General features: G+C 44.8%; 1 protein-coding gene across 3 annotated transcripts in view; it reads left to right on the top strand.

The window, feature by feature from the left end:
* NRP2 (neuropilin 2) overlaps nucleotides 1–18,209 on the top strand; it is a 115,558-nt gene extending 97,349 nt beyond the window's left edge. For 2 of the 3 annotated variants that reach the window (XM_011949888.1, XM_011949887.1), the window contains exons 16-17: nucleotides 12,677–12,727; nucleotides 14,881–18,209. In XM_011949888.1, coding sequence (XP_011805278.1) covers nucleotides 12,677–12,727; nucleotides 14,881–15,182 — 353 coding nt within the window. In that variant the 3' untranslated portion in view covers nucleotides 15,183–18,209. The remainder of the gene's footprint in view (nucleotides 1–12,676; nucleotides 12,728–14,880) is intronic. The other variant, XM_011949889.1, reaches the window with a different exon arrangement.
* Nucleotides 18,210–21,985: the final 3,776 nt, after the last annotated feature.

The raw sequence follows: 21,985 nt of genomic DNA, 5'->3' as shown, positions 1-21,985 counted from the left end.
TTTTATCCAATTTGTGCAGCTGAGACAACTTTTATGATTGGTGTGGGATTTTGCAAAAGTTGCTAAGTGCTAAATTGCTAAATGAGATTCCACAAAATTTCTCTTGATGACAAATCCCTGGAGATTAGATTCTACTTTCAAAGGGCTCCGGGGGAGTGGTACCAGCTAAGCTGAATCCTGTACTCAGCTCTGCGGAGACAGATCACTTCCTTTGAAGAAGCAGCAGTGACATCTTACCCCTCACCTACCCAATTATTACTTCCACAGGGATGTGAATCTCCCATTTACGAGCACTTTCCCAGACTAAACAGGAACTTGTAGCATGTTCAGGGCTGAAAGATATTCTAGACTTCATTTTTGAACAGGTAATGAAGATAATTAGATGATGACGGTGGACATGGAGCTTTCAGAGTGGGACATTTTATGAAAGGAACACTATAAAACTTTGAAGAGAGGCACTTGGAGAAACTTACTCAAAAGGCCAGGTCTTTCTTGATGAGTATTTTTCTTTGGTCCTCCTCTTTGGATGGCGACTTACTTATATAAAATATTTCTATCAGAGGGGGACTGGGTTGGGTGGAGATTTCCCCCTAGAGGGGGAAAATCTAGGAAAGACAACCTCCCAGCAGTTCATGGTTTCTAGATAGTGGTCAAGAAGAGGTCACAGTAATCCTATTTGCAGATAGGATTTCCCACCACCCCTATTCATGGGATTTATCTGAGGCCTTTTGATAACCTGGGAGCCCTCCTCAGGGGTCCGAGAACCATCCTTAAAGGTCCTGAGAAAATGCACATGTTCAGAAGATCCTATTTCTGCCAGAGTCCTGGTTTTCTTCCTATCCAAACCCAGATCCAGAAAGGAGTGCTTTTTACAGCTGTAAAACCTGTCCAAGTGCTGCTAAAAGGAGACAGGTTTCCGGTTTTTAGATCTTACTGGAAGTTCTGTTAGTACAGATGGTTCAGTATAGATGTCACTATCTGTCCTTTGCAGGAGAATAAAGTAGAATGTCTGTGATCACAGCATTTTTTGTTTCCCCAGTGACAAGCTCAATTACCCCTTTTGTCTAAATAACATTTGGCTTTCCTCAAAGCCATTTGTTCCCATTAGTAAAGAATGAAATAAAACATCTCAAAAGTGTTTATTTCAAACAAAGATCCAGGCTCAGTCAACATTTCCTTGAGCTGACCTGGGACCAAACTTGCCAGACTGAACTAAATTAGCCATCACTTATGCTTTGTTGGCATTACTGCTTTTGGAGCCACCTTTGGGGAGTTTCCCACCTTGGTTCTAGTCCCAAGACTTATTTTAAGGGTACTTACTCCCCCTAAAAGGGCAAGGACTGTTACAACTCCAATCTTAGATGTCAAACAGGGCACTGTTACCACCAAACACTCCTCAGTGTGGCATTTCATGTATAGCCCAAGCATAAATGTTCAGAAATTGTGTTTCCACGGATCATATATACCAGATGTCAAGGCCTAGGCTGGTCTGTTTCTGCTCCTACCTGGTTCTTTGTGATGGTTTTAGTGTGTGTTCTCTCTCCACCCACTGCCCTCCTAGCTCAGATAACTGAAGCCCAGCCAAGCTGATGTGGCACAGTGTTTATTTTCCTCACCCGTCTTCATGGCCTCTGCAGTTGTTCTGCACAAATGTGTGGCCTTTCTGTAATCTCTGATGAAAAGAGCTACATCCTGAAGTTTTGATTTGCCTGCATTGTGGGCTACACATCTGAGCCAAACTGCAGATCTGTAGGTGAAGGCTTGTTTTTTCTCTTTAATTGTGCAGAGCGCTGGGGCTCTCACAGCTGTAATTTGCCTTTCATCCACTTTAGTGACAGCCCAAAGAAAACACAAAACAAATCCAACCAGAGAAAAGGGCGGGCGGGTGGGAGGGGGCAGTGAGGGGAACACCAGCTGATGATCTTACAATCAGCAGGGAAAAGAATCACCTTATACAAATAAATTAGCAGCTAGGAATAGTGTAGGATTTAATTAAGCCTGACACAGATCAGGTGCACCACAGTATGTATCGAGGTCAGATACAATCAGAAACCCACACCCTTAGGGGTCTTCAGGCCACAAGCCTGGGCCAGAGTATGTTTGCCTTGACTGCTTGGAGGTGTTCTGTTTGGACCCAAACCTAAACACTGAAGAGAGACAAGATTTGGGAAATCGCCAAGAGCAAAACCTTATTTAGCATGGTATGGAACAGTGGAGAATCTAGCTGCTTCAGTACAACCAAGCCGAAGCCATTCTTGCCCCAATCCCAGTGGATAAGAGACCTGGAATCATCTCCTTTCTACTGGGTAAAACAGTTGTTCTTGGCCTTTTCGGTCACTGACGCCTGAGAGCCCCCAAAAGCTAAAGTCTTGTGGGCATTGGACCAAGAAATAGGAAAAACCACTTGAAGGGTCAACAACAGAGGTACTGGAGGAAGACTGTTATGTGGGAAAACCTCTTTTCTCGGAGTTTCATTGCTTGAGAGCTTATTGATACTGATGATACAGGGAGGTTGCTGGTGGGGGACTTTATAGTAACTGGCTGGGTTTCTTTAACTCACAAGTTAAACATGCTCAAAAAGTACAATACAGAAAAAGCAAAAGTTGATTTCATTGTTGACCAATCCCAGTTGCCTCCCCAGAGGTAACTATGAAGAATGGTTTGAGGAGTATGTTTCCAGGCCTTGTTTTATACCTTTACAAACATGTGTGTTCATGTTGAGTTATGTGGTTTGGTTAAGCTGGGATTTAGTTTGGTTTCATTTAGTTTTGTGTAAATGGTAGCATAATGTTTGCTTACTATATTGGATGACTTGCTTCTTTTCATTTGACATCTTGAGAGTAATTCAGTACATACCAATGCATCTACCCCATCCTTTATATCTGCAGCATAGCGTTCTATATTGTGTCGATATGCCAGAGTGTATTAACTGCTCCCCTGTTGACGAGCGTTCAGATTGTGTCTAGTTTTGTTTTTTGTTTTTTGTTTTGTTTTTTACTATTATAAACAATACTGCAGTGAACATCCTTCAAATTGCTTCTTTGGGCACGTGTTTTACAAAGGATAGAATTTCTGGGTCAAACACATCCCTGTTTACATTTTAGTAGGTGCTATAAATGGCTGAGGTTTGCTATTTAAAATGAACCTGTCCCTGCTTGAGAGCATAGCAGAAACTAGTGGACATCCTGGCTGTAGAGCCCCTGCCACATTTGCCCAACCCACGTGATCTCTATGCCGATCTCTCTTTCTCTACAGTGGGTGTGTTTCTTGCAAGAGAAGACCTTGGGCACTTTTAGCTGAAGAGAATTTTAAACTCAGGGAGTGTTTCTTCAGAACTTTCTTTTTTTAAACTGCCAACTTATGGGGAATATGAACCTGGCTCTAAGTGGCTTCTCCCCAGAGCTGTGGCGGCTATGTCACTGGAGTTAATTCTGTCCCTGGGTTCAGCAGGCAGAGAGTCCTGTTCTCCATGATTAATGAGTTCCACTTGGTTTCTTCAAAGAGTGCCTGTGCTGTGCCTTGTTGTTATATATTTATGTTTTCTACTAAAAAATTTATGTAAAAAATATCCCTTAAGGTCAGTATGCAGTATTGTGCTGCAGACTAAACTATTCCAGCAGCCAGAGGTAAACCTACACGCCAAGAAAAAGTCTCAAATTTGAGAGGCCTTGGACCCCAGGCCCCTACTCTGGCCCTGAGAGGAGCAGACCTTGTGGACTTCCTTCTGAAGAAGTTCGGGGCTGCAATACCCAAAGTGAGGTGGTTTTCTAGTGGGGTGTTTACAGGCATAGGCAAAGCTACTAGCCCCCACAGGGGCCAGTAGCAAGGAATGGTGGGTGGAGGAGAAGCCCAGAGACCTGTCAGTCCAAACACCATTTCTAGCAAAAGGACTGCCCTGGCCGGGCGCGGTGGCTCAAGCCTGTAATCCCAGCACTTTGGGAGGCCGAGACGGGTGGATCACGAGGTCAGGAGATCGAGACCATCCTGGCTAACACGGTGAAACCCCGTCTCTACTAAAAATACAAAAACTAGCCGGGCGAGGTGGCGGGCGCCTGTAGTCCCAGCTACTCGGGAGGCTGAGGCAGGAGAATGGCGTAAACCCGGGAGGCGGAGCTTGCAGTGAGCTGAGATCTGGCCACTGCACTCCAGTCTGGGCGATAGAGCGAGACTCCGCCTCAAAAAAAAAAAAAAAAAAAAAAAAAAAAAAAAAAAGGACTGCCCTCATTTCTATGGTGTGCTAAGAGAAAAGGATCATAATAAAGTGGCTTTGACTTTGAACATAACAGAGTGTCTGTGGCTATATAGATCCTGTGTGGGCTTTCTCTGACCTTGCCAAAAATCCAGGGCCATTGCCTCCTGGGCATGAGGCATGAGTATTTAACTCAGGAAGGAAAGCAGCATGAGTTGAGATCTGGATGAACTAGAGTACATCTCTCTCTCTCTGACACACACACACACACACACACACACACACAGCCTTGTTTTGTCTTCTGTGTGTACTTGTGCAAAATTAAATCCTTTAAGTATCATGAACATTCCCAAAAACAAAGGCTCTGCTCCAGAATTGGAATGATAGTATACTATGCCATGGCTTTCAGCAATACCAGTTTCTTTTTCCAGCAGCAGGACTCACTAACAGGATGCCTGGACTGGACTTCCCCGCAACTTATTAAAAAGCAGCCAGCTCCAGTAATGATGGGTGTGCAGAAAGCCTTGAGCAGGGGCAGCCTTGACCCAAGTCTCATTCTCCAAAGCCTGCTAGTTATTGAAGCTTCATTTAAGCACAAAGAACCTTTTTGTCTCTTTGTGTTTTCTTACTGCCACCCAGGGCCTGCTAGAACAGGAATGAGGATTTCAGGGGCTGGTGTGGGCTTCCCCATGGCTTCTCTGGGGCAGTCCCACAGCTGTCATTGAGAGTGAGATGGTAGTTATTAGGACCTAGATGGGGCCTACATGGATGTGTCAAAGGAGCCCCAGAGATACCTCATTTGCCTTGGCCAGCTGTGGTCCAAGAGTGTGAGCCCCATATTAGTGTTTACAGGGGCCCTGGGCCCACAAGCCCATCACTGCTTTCTGGCTCTGCCCCTCCTGATGTGGCCATGGTCTCCACCTCTTTCTCTGTGGAGGAGCTGGTCACCACTCATCTGCCTTTCTGCCAGGTGCAGTTTGTCTCCAACCTCCCAACTCCCCTTTCTGCACCTTCCCCCTCTCTTGGTGACCCCTTTTCTTCTCTGGCATCCTTACACTTTCTCTACCCCTTCGTCCATCAACGCCTTCTTCAGAAAAGCACGGGTCAGATTCCTTCACACAGATGCCGCATGGCTACTTCCTCCAATAATTGCATTTTTACAGGGGACCACACCTGAAGCCAAAGGAATTAGTCTCTTAGTAATTACGGTCCTTGGCCACCAGCAAGCTACTGGGGGAAATCATCTCTTGAATGGGCAGAGAGAGGTACGTTTTTGGTAGCTGTAAAATGATATCACAGAGTCATTGATTGTCATTCATTCTTGTGTTCAGAAGAGGAGCCCATCTTTTAAGTAGAGTGAATTCTCTTAGTGACATACAGGTGTACAGTTTCTTTTCAAGGACCTACAAAATAAGAGGGGCTATCTTTAAGAAGACATTCTTTACATTGGAAGTGGATGCAGTTTTGATTCTTCAACTCCGTTTTCTCACTTGTCCAAGGTTGTACCAAACCACTCCATCTGAGTGACACAGTGATGTTTCTAACATGCACACCTCAAATATTGGAACTAGAGGAGGGGGGAAATTTCAAAGCCCACTGGAAAAATCTCCCTAAAATATAAAGATATATGACTTTTTCCCCTAGCATATCAGGAAAAAATAAGACTACAGAAGAGGGGAAAAAACAACAGGTTTTCCCTGAAATGTTGTTTTTGCCACCCTCATGCCCTAAGAGAAGGTAGCCAACAAAAGAAATGAAAAGAGCCAATGGCTTGTTCACATTTACAACAATGGAGAATAGCTGATTTTTCAAAGACTTGGGGTAAAAAAGAGGTTCTAGAATTTTCTTTCATCAGCTTTGCTGTGGTTTTCCAGTCCGCACAATTGTGAAGCCTGTCTTTATAGCCAAACATGTCTCTGGCTGCATTTTTCTTCTTTTCATGCCATTGTTGGGGCTCATTGGAGACATTCTGGCCTCAGCTACTCATCCGCCTCCACACTTGAAAATATTACTAGGTCATTTCACAGTCTTCTTGTTTGCAGTCAGTATTTCCAATTCTTTTTAGTGTTTCCTTCTAGTTATTCAACTAAAAATAATAGAAACGAATGGCTAAATTCAAGATCAAACTCTTCCAGTAATCTCATACCAAGCCCCCTCCTTTTTTTTCCACACTTGAACCATTTGAAAAATTCCAAAAAATAATTTTTTCTATGACCTTGCCTAGATTTGGCTGTAGTCCAAGAGATAAAAACGCATGATAAAGGCTCTTCTGATGGTGCTTCTAAACTCAAGCCAAACCCAGCAAGGAATGAATAGCTCTCAAGTAGCCCGACTTCTTAACGAAGGAGATTTGGCAAAGTTTAGATCAACACCTGAACATTTGGCTCCTTATTGCAACTTGGATGAACAAACTGAATTGGGAAATTAAGTGTAGTGGGGAAGGGGGACCTTCAGCCAATATTAAATATTAAACTGAATTAAAATGAATTTTGAAGTGCCAACAAGAATCTCCTTAGTCCTTTGTTATTTATCTTTTACTGAGGTCTCAGTGTTGTATTTCCTGCTGGGATTTAAAGAGAATGGCTTAGAGAAATTTCTGGAGGCTACTCCCATCTGAAAAATCCAGCGATTTAACTGGCCCATGGGGTTCAGAAACTTGGAATCAAGTTCAACAAAGGCACTAAGTGGCCAAGAGCTTATCCCAAATAAATCACAGCCCCCAAACAAGGTGTTGAAAATCTATGGCTTACTCTCAGTTCTGCTGCTGATTTATTCAATGACTTATTGCACTTCTCTACCCTCCCTCCTCAATTTCATCTCTAAAGTCAAAGTGATGACACCTGGGACCTGTGAACATGAATGATTTCAGTGGCTTCCTGTGTGTAAGTGGCTCTTCAATCCTTGCCTTCAAGGCTGGTGGAACTGTGGTGGGTTAAGTGGCTGTACTAAGACTGGCTTTCCATGAGGTTTTCTCAGCCCAACCTCAGTTAACATGGAGGCTTAAAACTATGGGCACAATTTACCCACTTTGTCAGTTCCTCAGTTACCAATTAGTAGGACTGAGTCCTGAGCCAAACAGCAAGTATTGAACACATGGAACCTCATGGGTTCTCTTGACCTGTCCTTTTTGTGGTCTTCTGTTTCTGTGCACACCTTAAAACAAATGGTTTCAGGGAGTGGCCACTCCCAGGAGAGGACAGAGTTAGGGTGAAGAATGGGGCAGTGAGCATCGTGAGGCAATGGAGCCCTTTTGTTCAGAAGTTGCCTTGTCTCCCTCAACCATCACCCTCTTCAAAGAGCCCTCATCAGAAAGGCCCTCATACCTTTCTCATTTCCTTCCTGTAAAGACAAGGGAATTCTAGAGCAGAGGAGAGCATCAGTGTTTACTTTACAGAGGAGCAAATGGAGACCCACGGAGGTCAATGACTGGTCAAGGCTCTGACACCTGAGGCAGAACCAGATGGGAGGTAGGCATTCCACTCCCTGCCTAGGGCCTTCCACATCCCACACCACTTCCTTCAGTGCCGGGTGTGATGCTGCCACTGATCAGGCTTCCGAGTGTCTCTGCTGCACACTCCGGATGACAACCCTGTCATCAGCTTCAAGCAGGCCTCTTAATCCACTGCTCAGGGTTGGCATGGAAGGGACTCTTCAAAGAAATGAGCACGTCAGTGACCTGAAATGATCTGTGTATGAGTGTCCCAAGGGCTGTCTTAAATTATTTATCCAAAAGTAACCAGTGGTTTGGGGCAGACTTCTCGCTTTCCTGGCCATATTGTGAAGCTCCTTTACAATGCAGGAAGTAAACAGTGTCAAGGCCAATACACTCACAGTAGAAACAGCGAAGGCTGTGAATTTTCTGTAAGAAACTGCAGAAAAGCAAACTATTGAAGGAATGCTAATCCCTAATAATCTTAACTTAGAAGAAGAAAGAAAATGAGACAGGAAAGATAAAAAAGTGTGTGTGTGTGCGTGTGTGTGTGTGTGTGTGTGTGTGTGTGTGTCACAGAAAGAGAGAGTGAGAGAGAGAATGGAAAGGGCCATGAGAGAAGGCCTTCTTATTTGAGGACTAAATCATGCTCAGTAGGAATTTCCAGGCAGCAGGTTGAAGTGTCTTGGGGGTGTATCTCCTGAGCAGCATGTGTGGTCTTACACTACCAGGCAGTGTTCCAGGGAGAAGCTTATTTCATTAGAAGAGGTTGGGTTTGTGACTCGGTATGGCTGTTCACCTTTTGTGCCATAGTGTTGCAATTTATTGACAAGCACACTAGAGAATATTTGACTCTTCTGGGGTGGAGGGTGTTTCTGGAATAGTCCTGTGGGTGTTTTCATAACTAGTCACCCTGGTCTCTCATTCCAAAAAATCAGGACAACAGATGAGTGAGACCTTGAATCATGCTTCACCGTGTACCTACTCTGTCTCTTGATGATGCAAGAAGGGACACTGACCAAAACAAGGTGACTTTTTGGCCTGAGACTGATCTCCATATGAAAATGACCAGAGTTTTGTGAAGTTGGGTTGTATTTGTTTTTAAGCAGTAGACACTGTGCCCACTTGATTACTCAAGCTCTGCAAAACCCCTTCCAGTCATTCATTTGGAGTTGGCCTCTTTCTCTCACTATGCTGTCTGCAACAGCTGGGGAAGGGGATAGGTGTTAGGGATTGGGAGGGCAGAGATCTGACTCTCACATAGATATATGCAAGGTGGGAGATTTGTGACAAAGCAAGGCGATCTCTTTGAATTCCTTGATGAGCCTGATATGAATGAATGCAAGCCAAAAGACAAGAGATTGGGTGCCATGTTTGAAAACATTTCTATCAATCAGACAGATAAAGAAGAAAGAAATCTCCCAATGCCCAACTTGCAGCAGCCTCAATTCCAAAGTATCCTGCTCCCCACTCCCACATTTTCCTTCCTGGTAGTGGCCCAGGTTCGTTTGCCCAATCCCTGCCCTGCACTCCAGCAGAACTTTGGAGTCCTCTCCGCAATGCCTCGCTTTCTTTCATGCTAATTTGGCATGGGTGAGTCTTCACTTCCCAGCCACACTGAAGGGCTTTGATGGTAGACACCTGGTCCCTTACATCTTTATTTTCCAAAGTCCTCAATTTGTCTCCTAGGCATGTAGTAAGCCCTCTACTAAGTTGGTGTTAGGTTGGTTAGTTGGCTAATGAAAACTGCCCTTTGAAGAACAATGTAATTTAGTTTCCTGCTCTGGGTGATACCTGTCATGGAAAGCATGAAACCCCAAATTTCAGATCCCCACATCTTCAAGTTCATGAGAAGCACTTCAAAGCCCTACTCCATCAGAGTAGTGAGCCAGTGAAACAGGTAACCAAAGTGTGTATCCAGCGAACCCGGATCTGAGATAAGGCAGACTCTTTTATTTTATTAGAAGGGGACAGTAGGGATATGGTGGTAGTTACAGTGCCCCAGCCACACCCAAAGAACTTGAATGCAGACTGGGGATCTACCCTGGCCCTAATACAATATTTGAGAGTCAGTATTTGTAGTCAGGCTGACCTGAGACTGAATCCACACAGGGGCCCAGAGGGAAACAGGGTCATGGCAGCACAAAGGTTGAAAGCGGAACTCGAGTGGGTGGTAAGATCCCTTCCTGACCTGCGTTCTTCTAGAGGTGCGGCCCATTCCACTCTCCCTAGCCCATCTCACACTCACAAACACGCGTACCCACTAAAACAGAGTCCTGGAAGTTCCTCTCCAAGTTTTCCCCATTGAAAACAAAATTCTGAGTCCCTGGTTCCTTTCTCCCACTCTCTCCTGATGTCTGCGCTGACTTCAGCAGCTAGGTCCGCTATCCTGCGGCTACCATTTCCCCTTTCCAGGGAGCTGCTGCCTCTACCCTCTGCCTTGGACCCCTAGTCCATCATTCTCCCTCCTGCCTCCCACAGGCCAGTAGCTCAACCCCCTTGGTTTTCCTGGTAGCCACTTACCTGCCGCACCTTGCCTTTTCTTTGCTAGAACTACAGGGACCCGGTGGGAGAACCACGTTCCTTCCTGCTAGCCACCTAAGGAAACAGGCTGCAGTTTACCTACCAGGCTAAACAGAAAAGGAAAGTGGTCGGCAAAGGGCAAAGACGCTTTTGAGAGAGAGAGAAAGCTCTTAATCAAACACAGATATCAAGAATATTAGCAAGGGGACTAGAGAAAATTGCTATCAAAGTAAATGGTTTTTTGTACAAATGTTCCCTTTATTTGTGTTTTCCCCAGTGTGCCGTTCTTTCTTTAAGGCTTGGTGAACAGATGCGTTTTTGAAAATGTTGATTAACTTATCCTTTTTTTGACCCCCTTCCCACTCACTCAAACTCAGGGGAGCAGTGATTATACAAAAAGCCAAGTCAAGCCACTAAAATGTTCTTCTTCACCTTAAGTAGCCTTTGATTCTCCAGGTGCAGAAATCTCAGCTGCATCTGGGCAATTGATTTCATTGAGTCTTAGAAATGGGCCAATTCTTAGGAAATCGTCTCATCCAGTCCTCAACCTCCAGAGACAAGAGGCTGTGATCTCCTGGGATAAAATGTTCTCAAAATCATTAGCATCCTTTTACCCTTTTTCCTTCAAGATCAATGCCACATTCACCCCTTTCCAGCCAGTGATCTATGGTATCCTAAGACGACTTCTTTGAGGGTGTGAGATGGAGCAAGAGGGCACTCCAGCCTCCAAGAATTCATCACATCCTTGGCAGAAACAAGATCCCTAAAAGCAAGCATAGGATTTGGCCCAAAAGTCACTGGCAGGAGCCCCGTGGTTCTCATCCTAGGCTGATTCACCTATCCTCATCCAGTGTTCTGCCTCTTTTACTGGTGAAGATGTTAAGATATGTGAGTGGCCCATCAAACCAATTAATTGTTGGAAATGTGACAGTTTTCTTCCATGTTGGTTTTTTTTTTTTTCATATGGAAAAAAATCCCTCTGGGTTGACTTTCACAAGCTCGATTTGATCCCTGTGACAAACACCACCTGCCTCCTGTTGATTCATGTTCACATTTCCCTTCCAAGGAAACAACCTGCTCTGTTGGGGCCTGGAGAAGAATGCAGGGAGTGGGCATTTAGGTGGGGAGGCTGGTGTGGCCTGCAGGTGCCAGTTGCTGTGCTTTAAACATGCCAGGAATGGGCTGGAGTTATGGAGGATTGGTGCCACATGGCATCAATCTTTTCAAGTGGGGTCTTGGCAAGTTGTTTTGTGCATCCCTTACTAGTGACCGAGGGGGATGAGAATGTGCTTTAGCACTCTGGCCAGAAATGAGGACTTCTAAGATGATTAAAACCATGGCCTCCAGGAAAAGACTGAATTTCAAGTGTGACAGTGATGGATCAATGCTCAGTTCAGATCATGGTCAAGTAGATCTTCCCTGAGATGTAGTGCTGATGAAGGAAGATTTCAGGATGGTCTAAAGTTCTTTTTCTCCCTCTTGTCTGATACTTCAGCCATTTGAGATTTTGATTTTCTTTTAAGCCTTGATTTTTGGATTTCAATTTAGAGTAGTGACTTCAAGATTGTTTATCTGACTTGGTGGAACAAAACTCTGAAAGGGCCATACACATTCACTGGGGCTGTCTTGAGCTGGCAGCTTGGAAAGGCATAATTAGCTTGTGAGATAGGAAGAAGTGGTAAGATGCTGCTGTTTGCCATGCATTTGATGTTCTCTATTAATGTTTTACCATTTTAGACAGAAAATTTTCATTGGTTCTGTTTTCTATAAGTTGGACAGCACAGTGAATAGAGAGAACTGTATTATCACCCTCCCAAATTATCATGATAAAGAAAGAGATAGACAGTGATAATACTGGAGAAAATTCATAGTAAATTAACTTAGCCTGGCTAGTCAGATTGGATGCCCATCTTTGATCTATTCTAAACCATGGAGAAAGCCAATAGGAAAAACAGACTTGGGAAGAAGGATGAGAGATATTAACACAGATATGTGAAGGTCAACAGGCATTACGACATGCCTTCCGTTTCTGCTCTTAAATTAAAACGTATAATGATGAAACAAGACTTCCTTCAACTACCATATGTTTACATGAAATCCAGAGGATAAAGACTCTGATGCTTTTGTGCCCTCTGAGATGTGTGCCTAAGAAGAGCTGCAGCATGCTATACTAAATGGACATCCCAGTAAAGGCAGCTGCTGTTGGGCATAAGATGCCATTGAAGGTGCCTTAAATGAAACCAGTGTTCCTAATGAATGCCAGTCATTAAAAAGGCACAGTGGCAGGGGTTGCTTGGCACTGAAGACCCAGAGTTTCTTCTTATTTCTGTGTTACTGGTTGTGGTTGGTGGAAGATACAGGTCATATGAAGGAGAACAATCCAGTAATGTCCATACTGAATGATCTAGAAGTGGAGGTGATTCTCTAGCTGCCTGCCAGAATGGGGAGTCATTCTCATAAAGATTGCCTCCCTGCCTTTTAGCCATGCTGATAGAACTTGTTATTAACTTGTTTTTATTTTCTTTATATTATAGTGGACATCCCAGAAATACATGAGAGAGAAGGATATGAAGACGAAATTGATGGTGAGTATTGTTATGATTTAGCAGGTAATCGTGAAATTCAAGTTTGGTTATAAAGACATCAACAAAAATAATGCCCAGGGTATGGGAGGGCCAAAATTTAGAACTATCAGTCAGAAATATATAAAAGAATCTGGAGAAAAATGAGGGAACCATCAATGGGTCTGCCAGGGTCAACTTTAGAGGTTTAGAAAGTGTATTGGGTTCCCTCTGCCTAATCTGAATCAGATCCCCTCTTTCCAGAAACTTGTTACCTGGATGGACTGCAAATCTGAATAAACCCTTTACAAGTGAAAGATCAGCTCCTCTATATGTATCATTGCCTGAAGCTTTTCACCGTCTCCCAAAAATGGCCTGAGTAAATGAGCATAATGTGAATATTCTCCCAGACCTGCTGTGGTTTCTGGTTCCCTGGCTTGGGGGAAACCTTCCTCACACTATTCAAGGTTCCAATTCGGAGACTGTTGCAAGATTTAGGTTTCTTTTTCACACTGACCATCTCGTATCTTTATATTTATTCCAAGCTCTATTTTTTCACTGCAAATACACATACTTCAAGAGGCTAGAGGGCTGCTGAGCAAATATGTAGATGTAATTTCTTCCCTCAACTCATAATAGCACAGGTCTCTCTCTGGGCTTCTCTGCGTGCCAGAGTTGATCTCCAACAGACTCAACAGCAAGATTCCACTTAAAGAATAACTGTAGACTAAGATTTATGCATTTAAGAAGAACAGTTTATAGAGCAGCTGCTTTTAACCTGCCCTTAATCAGAAACTTCATGTGTAGTTATAGAAACTGGAGCAACTCACCCAAACAGCACCTTGTTAACTGACTGCAGACTCTCCCTGCAAACCCAGTCCAGCACTCCTTTTATGGGCAAAAGTGCATGACCAACCTACATGGAGAGACTGCAGTGGATCAGGCAGAGGCTCACTGGGATGGAGTAGAAAGGGCAATGGGTAAGGAGACAGAAAGCCTGATTTCCATTCCTACTTTAACTGCTTGCTAAGTCCCATGACCTGGAGTGAGTTACCTAGTCACCTAATTTCTTTAAACCTCAGTTTCCTCACCTATAAAAATATGTATAATATCCTGCCTTCTTCATGGGATTATTAGGAGATTTCAAAAAATGATGCCCAGATGTGGGCATGCCTTAGCCACACTGTAGAAATGTAATTAGATTAGTCTGCTAGGGCTTCCAGAACAGAGTACCACTGACTGGGTGGCTTACAACAGACATATATTTTCTCACAGTTCTGGAGGCTAGACATTTAAGATCAAGGTGTGGGCAGGGTTGGTTCTTTCTGAGGGCTGTGAGAAAGGATCTATTCTAGCTCTCTCTCCTTGACTTGGAGACGGCCATTTTCCTGTTCATACGAAATTATCTCATGTGTGTCTCAGAATTTCCCCTTTTTCTAAGGATACCACTCTTACGGGATAAAGGCCCACCCTCGTGACCTTATTTTAACTTGATAACCTCTGTAAAGGCCTTATCTCCAAATAAGGTGGTGAGGGTTAGGACTTCGACATGAATTTAAGTGGCTGGGAAGGGGATACAGTTCAACCCGTAACAATAAGGTATGATGCCTTATTATTAAAGGAGGTCTGGTGGCTGGGGAAAATCTGCTGCTTATAATGGCCAGGAAGGCCAAATTAGGAAACTCATCATGTGCAAATAGTCCCAGGCTGTCCTTTCATTAGCTTGAGGTTGGAAAGGAGGGATGTAGAGGTCCCCTTGAACACAAAGCCATCCCAGGTGCTGCAGAGCCACCCCAAAGGTGCTGTTAAAATCAGAGTTTACCTAGTGTAAGCCAAATTATTTAAATATTGGATACTTTGTACTTACTGTGTGCCAGACACCAAGCACTTTACAAATATTAGTTCATGTAATCCTCCTAACAACCCAATTGAGGCAGATTTTACTATTATCCCCATTTGAAAGAGGAGAAAACTGAAGCAAAGAGAGGTTCAATAGCTTGCCCAAAGTTACACAGCTAGGATGTGGCGAGGCTGGACTTTGAACCCAGGCAGACTAATTCTCCAGAACCGCTGCTGCTACTGCTGTGCTCTGAAGAGCCTCTGGGCTAGGGAGACTCAGTCACTTCACCCTAACATAGGCGGTGCCTGCAATCTCTCGTGTATTTCATGTATCGCAGATGAATACGAGGTGGACTGGAGCAATTCTTCTGCAACCTCAGGGTCTGGCGCCCCCTCGACTGACAAAGAAAAGAGCTGGCTGTACACGTTGGATCCCATCCTCATCACTATCATTGCCATGAGCTCGCTGGGTGTCCTCCTGGGGGCCACCTGTGCAGGCCTCCTGCTCTACTGCACCTGTTCCTACTCGGGCCTGAGCTCCCGAAGCTGCACCACACTGGAGAACTACAACTTCGAGCTCTATGACGGCCTTAAACACAAGGTCAAGATGAATCACCAGAAGTGCTGCTCCGAGGCATGACATCTTGCACCTGAATCCTATCTGACGTTTCATTCCAGCAAGAGGGGCTGGGGAAGATTACATTTTTTTTTTTCCTTTGGAAACTGAATGCCATAATCTTGATCAAACTGATCCAGAATACCGAAGGTATGGACAGGACAGAAAAGCAAGTCACAGGAGGAAGGGAGATGCAGCCGCACAGGGGATGATTACCCCCCTAGGGCCGCGGTGGCCAAGTCATTGCAGGAACGGGGCCATGTTCTCTGCTGGGACAAAACAGGAGCTCATCTCTTTGGGGTCACAGTTCTATTTTGTTTGTGAGTTTATATTGTTATTATTATTATTATATTTTATTTCTTTGGTCTGTGAGCAACTCAAAGAGGCAGAAGAGGAGAACGACTTTTCCAGTATAGAAGCGGAGCAGTGATGATTATTCTCCGCTTTCTCTTTCTAATCAACACTTGAAAAGCAAAGTGTCGTTTCAGCCTTTCCATCTTTACAAATAAAACTCAAAAAAGCCGTCCAGCTTATCCCATCCTCTGATTGTCTTATGACTTAAGGGATTTACTGTGGTGTAGGTTCTGCCAGCCAACCCTACAAGCTGCCGTTTCCAGTCCTAGCATTTAAGTAGGATGTTGTTGCCTTTAACTTTTTTTATCCAGGGGAAAATTGCCATTTTAGGGTCAGCATGAACAGTTCTTTCTTGTATGCGATTTAAAACAAACCAGAAAGGAAACTTCACACGTCAAAATCCATAGAAGCGCCTGGATGAGCCTTAAAGTGCTTTGTGAATGAATAGGAGCCATTTGCTAATTCTAGACCCACAGTGTCTGGTGGTGGGGCTTCCCTTGTGGGGCTTCTGGTGGTGGTTTTGCCTTTTCTTTTCCCTCCTCCATGTTCTTCTAAAACATAACATATACATATATACACACACACACACACACATTTTTCAGGTCTCTAAGCCCCTGGAAGCAGCATTGCATGATATTCTCAGAGACAGGGGAAAATAGAGGGAAAAATAGACTGTTGGTATGTTTTTCCCATCAATGAGATACTGTAACTGGTCACCACTGGATGGGAAGGAGAACAGTGGAGAGGGAAAGAGAAGCCCAACCTCTGTGATCCTATGAGGGCCAAGGCTGAGCAGTGTAGACAGAGACCCTTTGAAATGCATTTGTCTCTCGAATAGGCTAGTAAACACTGACTTCTCCTTTGGGTTACAACAACCATTTCAACCTTTCAGGAGAGTCAGAGCTAGGATATACAAGAACTGATTCTAACCAGAAGTCCGCAAATACTGTGGACAAGAATGCTAACCACACTGCTTCAACCTTGAGAGACCTAGGTTCTCACACACATGCACACACACATGCACACATGCATACATGCATGCACACCAATTTATGTGATTTTTTAAGTGCCTTGAAAAAATGAAGAAAAATGTATTTTCCCTCTATGTAAAAATTAGTGAATATCTTACGAATTAAGGCATTCTTCTTTCCCTAATCCCGATGGCTCCATTCCCAAGTACCCCAACTCACCACTGATCCTACTAAAGGAATGAGCCCTGCTACCCAAGTGGTAGTCACAGCCCTAGATGACTCTCAACTACTCTTCAAAGGGAGGCATCAGGAATAGAATGAAACCGTGTGAAGGATAAGATTGTTCGCATCAAGGTCCAAATCTTGATTTCATATTAACGCCTAAGGATTGCCTGTGTGCTGGAAATATATTTGAAATTCAACCAGCCTATTGCATATCAATGTCAGACCATTTTTGCTGCTATGGTCACCCACGATTTCATTTGTCTTATACCCAGGTGAAAGGGGAAGGGTGAATGGGACTGGCCGATTCCTTTAAATGTTAACTTATGGAAATGCTAGTTCAAATGGTAATGTCACAGTGTTTTGTATGCAGAGAGCAAGAGTTCAACCAACAGCTATTTATTTGTGTGTGTGTGTCTTTGCGCCTTTGAGTTCTCTGTATCTACTGTGTATGTGAATGGTCATGTGGGACTCAGTGGTGGTGTTGTGACTTTGACCTAGGGCTGAGTGTCACAGCTGATCTTGGCACTCGGCACTCATTGGCACAGTGGTAGTTAGAGGTGAAAAGTAGAGCTGTCAAGCCCAAGGGCTTAGCTTTAGGGCTCCCCGAGTTGGACCCACAGCAGAAGCAAGATTTTAATGAGCCCCTTCCCTCTTCACCCTCCCATGATGCTCAGTGTTCAGAAAGCTTGTAAGTCCTAGGGATTTCCAGAAGTAGCCTGCAGAAGAAGATAAGTTTGGAAGCCTACTCCAGTGGTCCTGATGCTCTCATGCCCAGTGAGCCATTTTACAGTTCTCCAAAGTCTAGCCCTGTCTCAGACCTGCACTTCACCTCTAAGTTATGTACAACTCAACTTGCATCCCTCTAAAAGTCCTATATCCATATTCACCTTTGGGTGATTGGAGGCCCTGAGTGGGTCTTGAATGCTAAACAGAAGCAGAGTACACAGGGCTACATGTAGATACCTCACCAAAGCTGGAGGCCGGTCTGTCATAAGACAGAAAGACAGCTGGGCCCAATTTTGACTTGGCCAGGGGACACCTTGGTGTGTTTGTTATCTTTATCTGTGGGTAGGCTAGCTGACCCATCTCCTTGAGTCATTCCCTTCGGGAAACCCCACTCCCAGTATTGATCTCCTTTTTGCCTTGTACTAAATGACATATTACCTCCACGCTCTCCCGGACTAGGCAGTCAACAGGGCCACAGGGTTGCTTTCTGTCTTTGGTGGGGCAGGGGAGTTGACAGGGATGAGGGTTCAAGGAATAAGCATGAATGACAAGAAACAACGGAAAGAGTTAACCTGTTGCATAGTAGGTTAACTTTTCTAGGGTTTGCAGTTAAAGGTATTCGACCATTCACTGGCTGAGCCAGATCACGGGAACTTGAGAGCTTTTACTGTGATTCTTCAATGTAAAAAACAAACAACAATGTCAAACTGTGTTTATATGATTTGTATAAAGCCTTTTTAAGATTACTATTTAAATAAACATTATACCAGAGATATTTTTCTGCATGATTTTTTTGTTGTTGTTGTTGTTTTGGTTTTTTTTCCTGCCTTGTCTTTGTTGGAGACAAACAGATCTGGGATAAGGGTGACCAAATTATCCCACTTTGCCTGAGATTTTTTCTGGTTTTTAGCACTGAATGTCCCGTTGAAACAGGATAGTTCCCTTGACCCCTTCACGGGACTCATGACAGGTGGCTTGCTTACTCAGCCTGCAGCTATCAACCCCTTGTGGGAGGGGGAGAACACAGAAGAGTAGGTGCAGACGCCAGGATGAGCCCTTTTGGGCAACTGGCAGGAGCAGAACTCTATGTGGGTCCACAGCAGAGTCTAGGGGTTGCCCATGACCCCTGGAACCCCAAAGGGCGTAGGTTACAGTGTGCTCTTTTAGCTTTGCCATCCATGGATGCCTTAAGTGTTAAACAGCTCAGTGTAGGGTCACAGTGACAGCCTCTTGCACCCGCACTCGGGTCCCTGTCTAGCATCCAGGAGGAATGAGGTTTCACAAACAAATTTGAGGGTGGTGAATGTGGAAGATTTTATTGAGTGGTGGAAGTGGCTCTCAGTGGGATGGGGAGCTGGAAAGGGGATAGAGTGGGAAGGTGATCTTCCCCTGGAGTTTGGCCATCCCTGGCTGAACTCTTCTTCAAGGTCCCACTATCAAGCTGTCCCTCTGAAGTCAAGCTGCTTCTCTCCAACATCTGGCTGCTGCTTCTCTCCTTCTCTGCCACTCTGCTGCTCTGCTGGTGGGGCCTGGGGTTTTTATGGGTACAGGATAGGGGACAGGGCAGGCCAGGGTGGTTTTGGAAAAGGCAACATTCAGGCAGGAAAACAAGATGTATGTTCTCACTTTGGGCCGCAGGTACCAAAGAAGAGGGTGGTACCCTTTGTCTGAGTCAGCTTGGTATAACAGGCTACCACAGACTCAGTGGCTTAAACAACAGATATACATTTCTTACAGTTCTGGAGGCTGGGAAGTCCAAGATCAAGGCAACAACAGATTCAGTGTCTGATAAGGGCTCTCTTCCTAGCTTTTAGATGGCTGCCTTTTCTCTGTGTGCTCACCTGGCCTTTCCATGGAGAGAGATCTTTCTGTCTTCTTCTTCTAATAAGAGCACTAATCCTGTCATGAGGGTGGGACCTAATGACCCACCTCATGACCTAATCTAAACATAATTACCTCCCAAAGGTCTCAGATCCTCATACCATCAAAATGGTAGTTGAGGCTTTGATATATGAATTTTAGAAGGACACAAACATTCAGTCCATAATAACCCTCAATCCTGGGCAAACTAAGATGGTAAGTCATCCTCTTGGGATAATGTTTCTTCTCAGCATTTGAAGCAGTAGGCTGACGGGCTGGTTGTCTTCTTATAAAATGAAGATAGTGTGGAAATGGGTGATGGGCCATCTGGCCTACTTTAATTCAGAGTCCTGCCTGGTAGACTTCAGAGGCTGTGACCCCTACAAACTCTTCCTCCCTGGACATCACCAGGCCCTGGTGATGTAGACTGTTATCTTTATCTGTGGGTAGACTAGCTGACCCATCTCCTTGAGTCAATCCCTTCGGGAAACCCCACTCCCAGTATTGATCTCCTTTTTGCCTTGTACTAAATGACATATTACCTCCACGCTGTCCCGGACTAGGCGGTCAACAGGGCCACAGGGTTGCTTTCTGTCTTTGGATTTAGACAAATAATCTAAAAACTTTAGATTATTTGCTCCTTCCTTTGTGGTCAAACCCTCGATTGTCAATGTTTCTGGTGGTTTCAGCATCTGTGATGGTGCTTCTCAAAGTGTGGTTCCTGGCCAGCAGTGTTAGCATCACTGGGGAACTTGTCAGAGGAGATGTATATGCTTAGGTTCCATTCCAGATCTACTGAATCAGAAACTCTGGGGATGAGGCCTAAGGATTTGTGCTTCAGCAAAGCCCACCAGGGGAATCTGATGCTCTTTCAAATTTAAGAATCATTGTTCCAGGAGAAATGAAAATGTTTGTATCCTCCTAAAATTCCTACAGCAAAGCCTCAACCCCCATTGTGATGGTATTAGATGGTGGGGTCTTTGGGAGGTAATTATGTTTAGGTCATGAGGTGGGTCATTAGGTCCCACCCTCATGATGGGATCAGTGCCTTTAGTGGAAGAACTAACCTGGCCTCAGGTGACTGAGGTGATTGAAGACCTTTTCACCCATTGGTTATTGGATTCAAAACATACCAGATTTGGGCCAGTGAAAGCTAAAGGAAGCCAAGTATGCTCTTACGTAGTACAATAAGTTCCCAGGCAACGAGGAGGGAAACACTTCATTATGAACCTCCCTCCCCATGGAAGCTCTGAACCTGAGCCAAATTTGCCACCATCCTGAGGCTCTGTTCACCCTGAAAAGGAAATCTGTTTCAGTCATTTATTTAAGAAATGTTTTTGAGCAGTTCCTGATTTTGTAAGCTCTTGGAGCTTTCACTCAGGGAGGGGGACAGGAGGCAAACAGCCAAACGCAAGAGCATGATCAACAAAGGAGAAGGACTGGAGATGGGGCTGGGAAGGTGAAGGGCCAGGGCACACTGCGCCTTAAGGCTCCAGTGAGGAAGTACTCTCTCTTCTGTATCATTCTTCCGCTCTTTTTAATTTATAAAAAAGGGCAGCCCCCAGTACCACTCATTCCTCACTGACCAATAAGGTTACCACAGTCAAATCTCTGCAATTTCCATCTTTGCCCCTCCTGTGATCTTACAATGTCTTGTGTGTCCTGGGATGCCTGCTTCTATGGTAGTACTGAGCCTAGCAACAATAACAGGTTAAAACAAAAGCCAATTTCTTCTTTCCTTTAGTTGAGCTTTTGGATATTTTTAAAGCCCTAATAAACTGATAATTTCTCCTGGTCCCTAGCCAGCAAGTGTTTACATAAGACTTTTTTTTTTTTTTTTTTTCCCCTAATCTACATCCTTCTGGAAATGTTTACATGAAACTCAGGGGAGGCAGGCAGCCCAGTGAAATGAGGTTGGAACAGAACCATAGTTGAAGAAAACAGGACCCATCTGGATGCAGAGGCCACCTTTGCCCCCGCAATGTTGGTGGTGTTGATGGGGGTGTGGGAGGGAACCTGAAGAGGTTGAAAGATGACTCAATTTCAGTTCTCATAGCCTTCAGGCTCTAATCCCAGCCTGAGCTAAACAAAACTCTTGGGAAAAATATCTCTCCACCGGGGGATAAAGGGTGTGAGATGGGGAGTGGGGTGGTGGGAAGCGGGTGATGGTCAGAACAGCAAACGCAACCGATGGTGGTGGGGGCTGACAGCTACCTCGCCATCCATCCTAGGGGCTCACAGTAACTTAACAGTCATTCCCATCAACACAATGGGAAGAGTCCTAGAAGGTTACACATCGCCCCAGGCTGAGGCAAAGGCAGGGCTTGCCCCTGAATTCCTATCTCAGAACTCCTGAGCCACCCTCGCTGCTGCTGACCACACCTTCCAAGGCTGATCCTCTTTCTTCCTGAGTTTTCTCAGTGACCCTCAGGGGCAGTTCCTGGTGGAAGGACATGTCCTCCATGTTCTCTCTGGAGGCCCAAGCAAGAGACTGCCAAGGGAACTAAGAGCTAGATTACTTCTGCAGCTCATCCAAAGAATAACACCTGTTTCCTCTCCCTTCCCTGCCAGAAAACCCTATAGGACAAGTGTGTGTGTGTGTGTGTGTGTGTGTGCGCGCGCGCGTGTGTGTGTGCACGACTGCTGTTCCTGTCACCACAGTTTTACAAGTGCTGTAAGAAAAGAAGGCCC

Source organism: Colobus angolensis, unplaced genomic scaffold (assembly GCF_000951035.1).
Source record: "Colobus angolensis palliatus isolate OR3802 unplaced genomic scaffold, Cang.pa_1.0 Scaffold30, whole genome shotgun sequence".
NCBI lineage: Eukaryota > Metazoa > Chordata > Mammalia > Primates > Cercopithecidae > Colobus > Colobus angolensis.
Note: the sequence above shows the minus strand (reverse complement) of the source record. Positions and strands in the feature narration are given on the sequence as shown.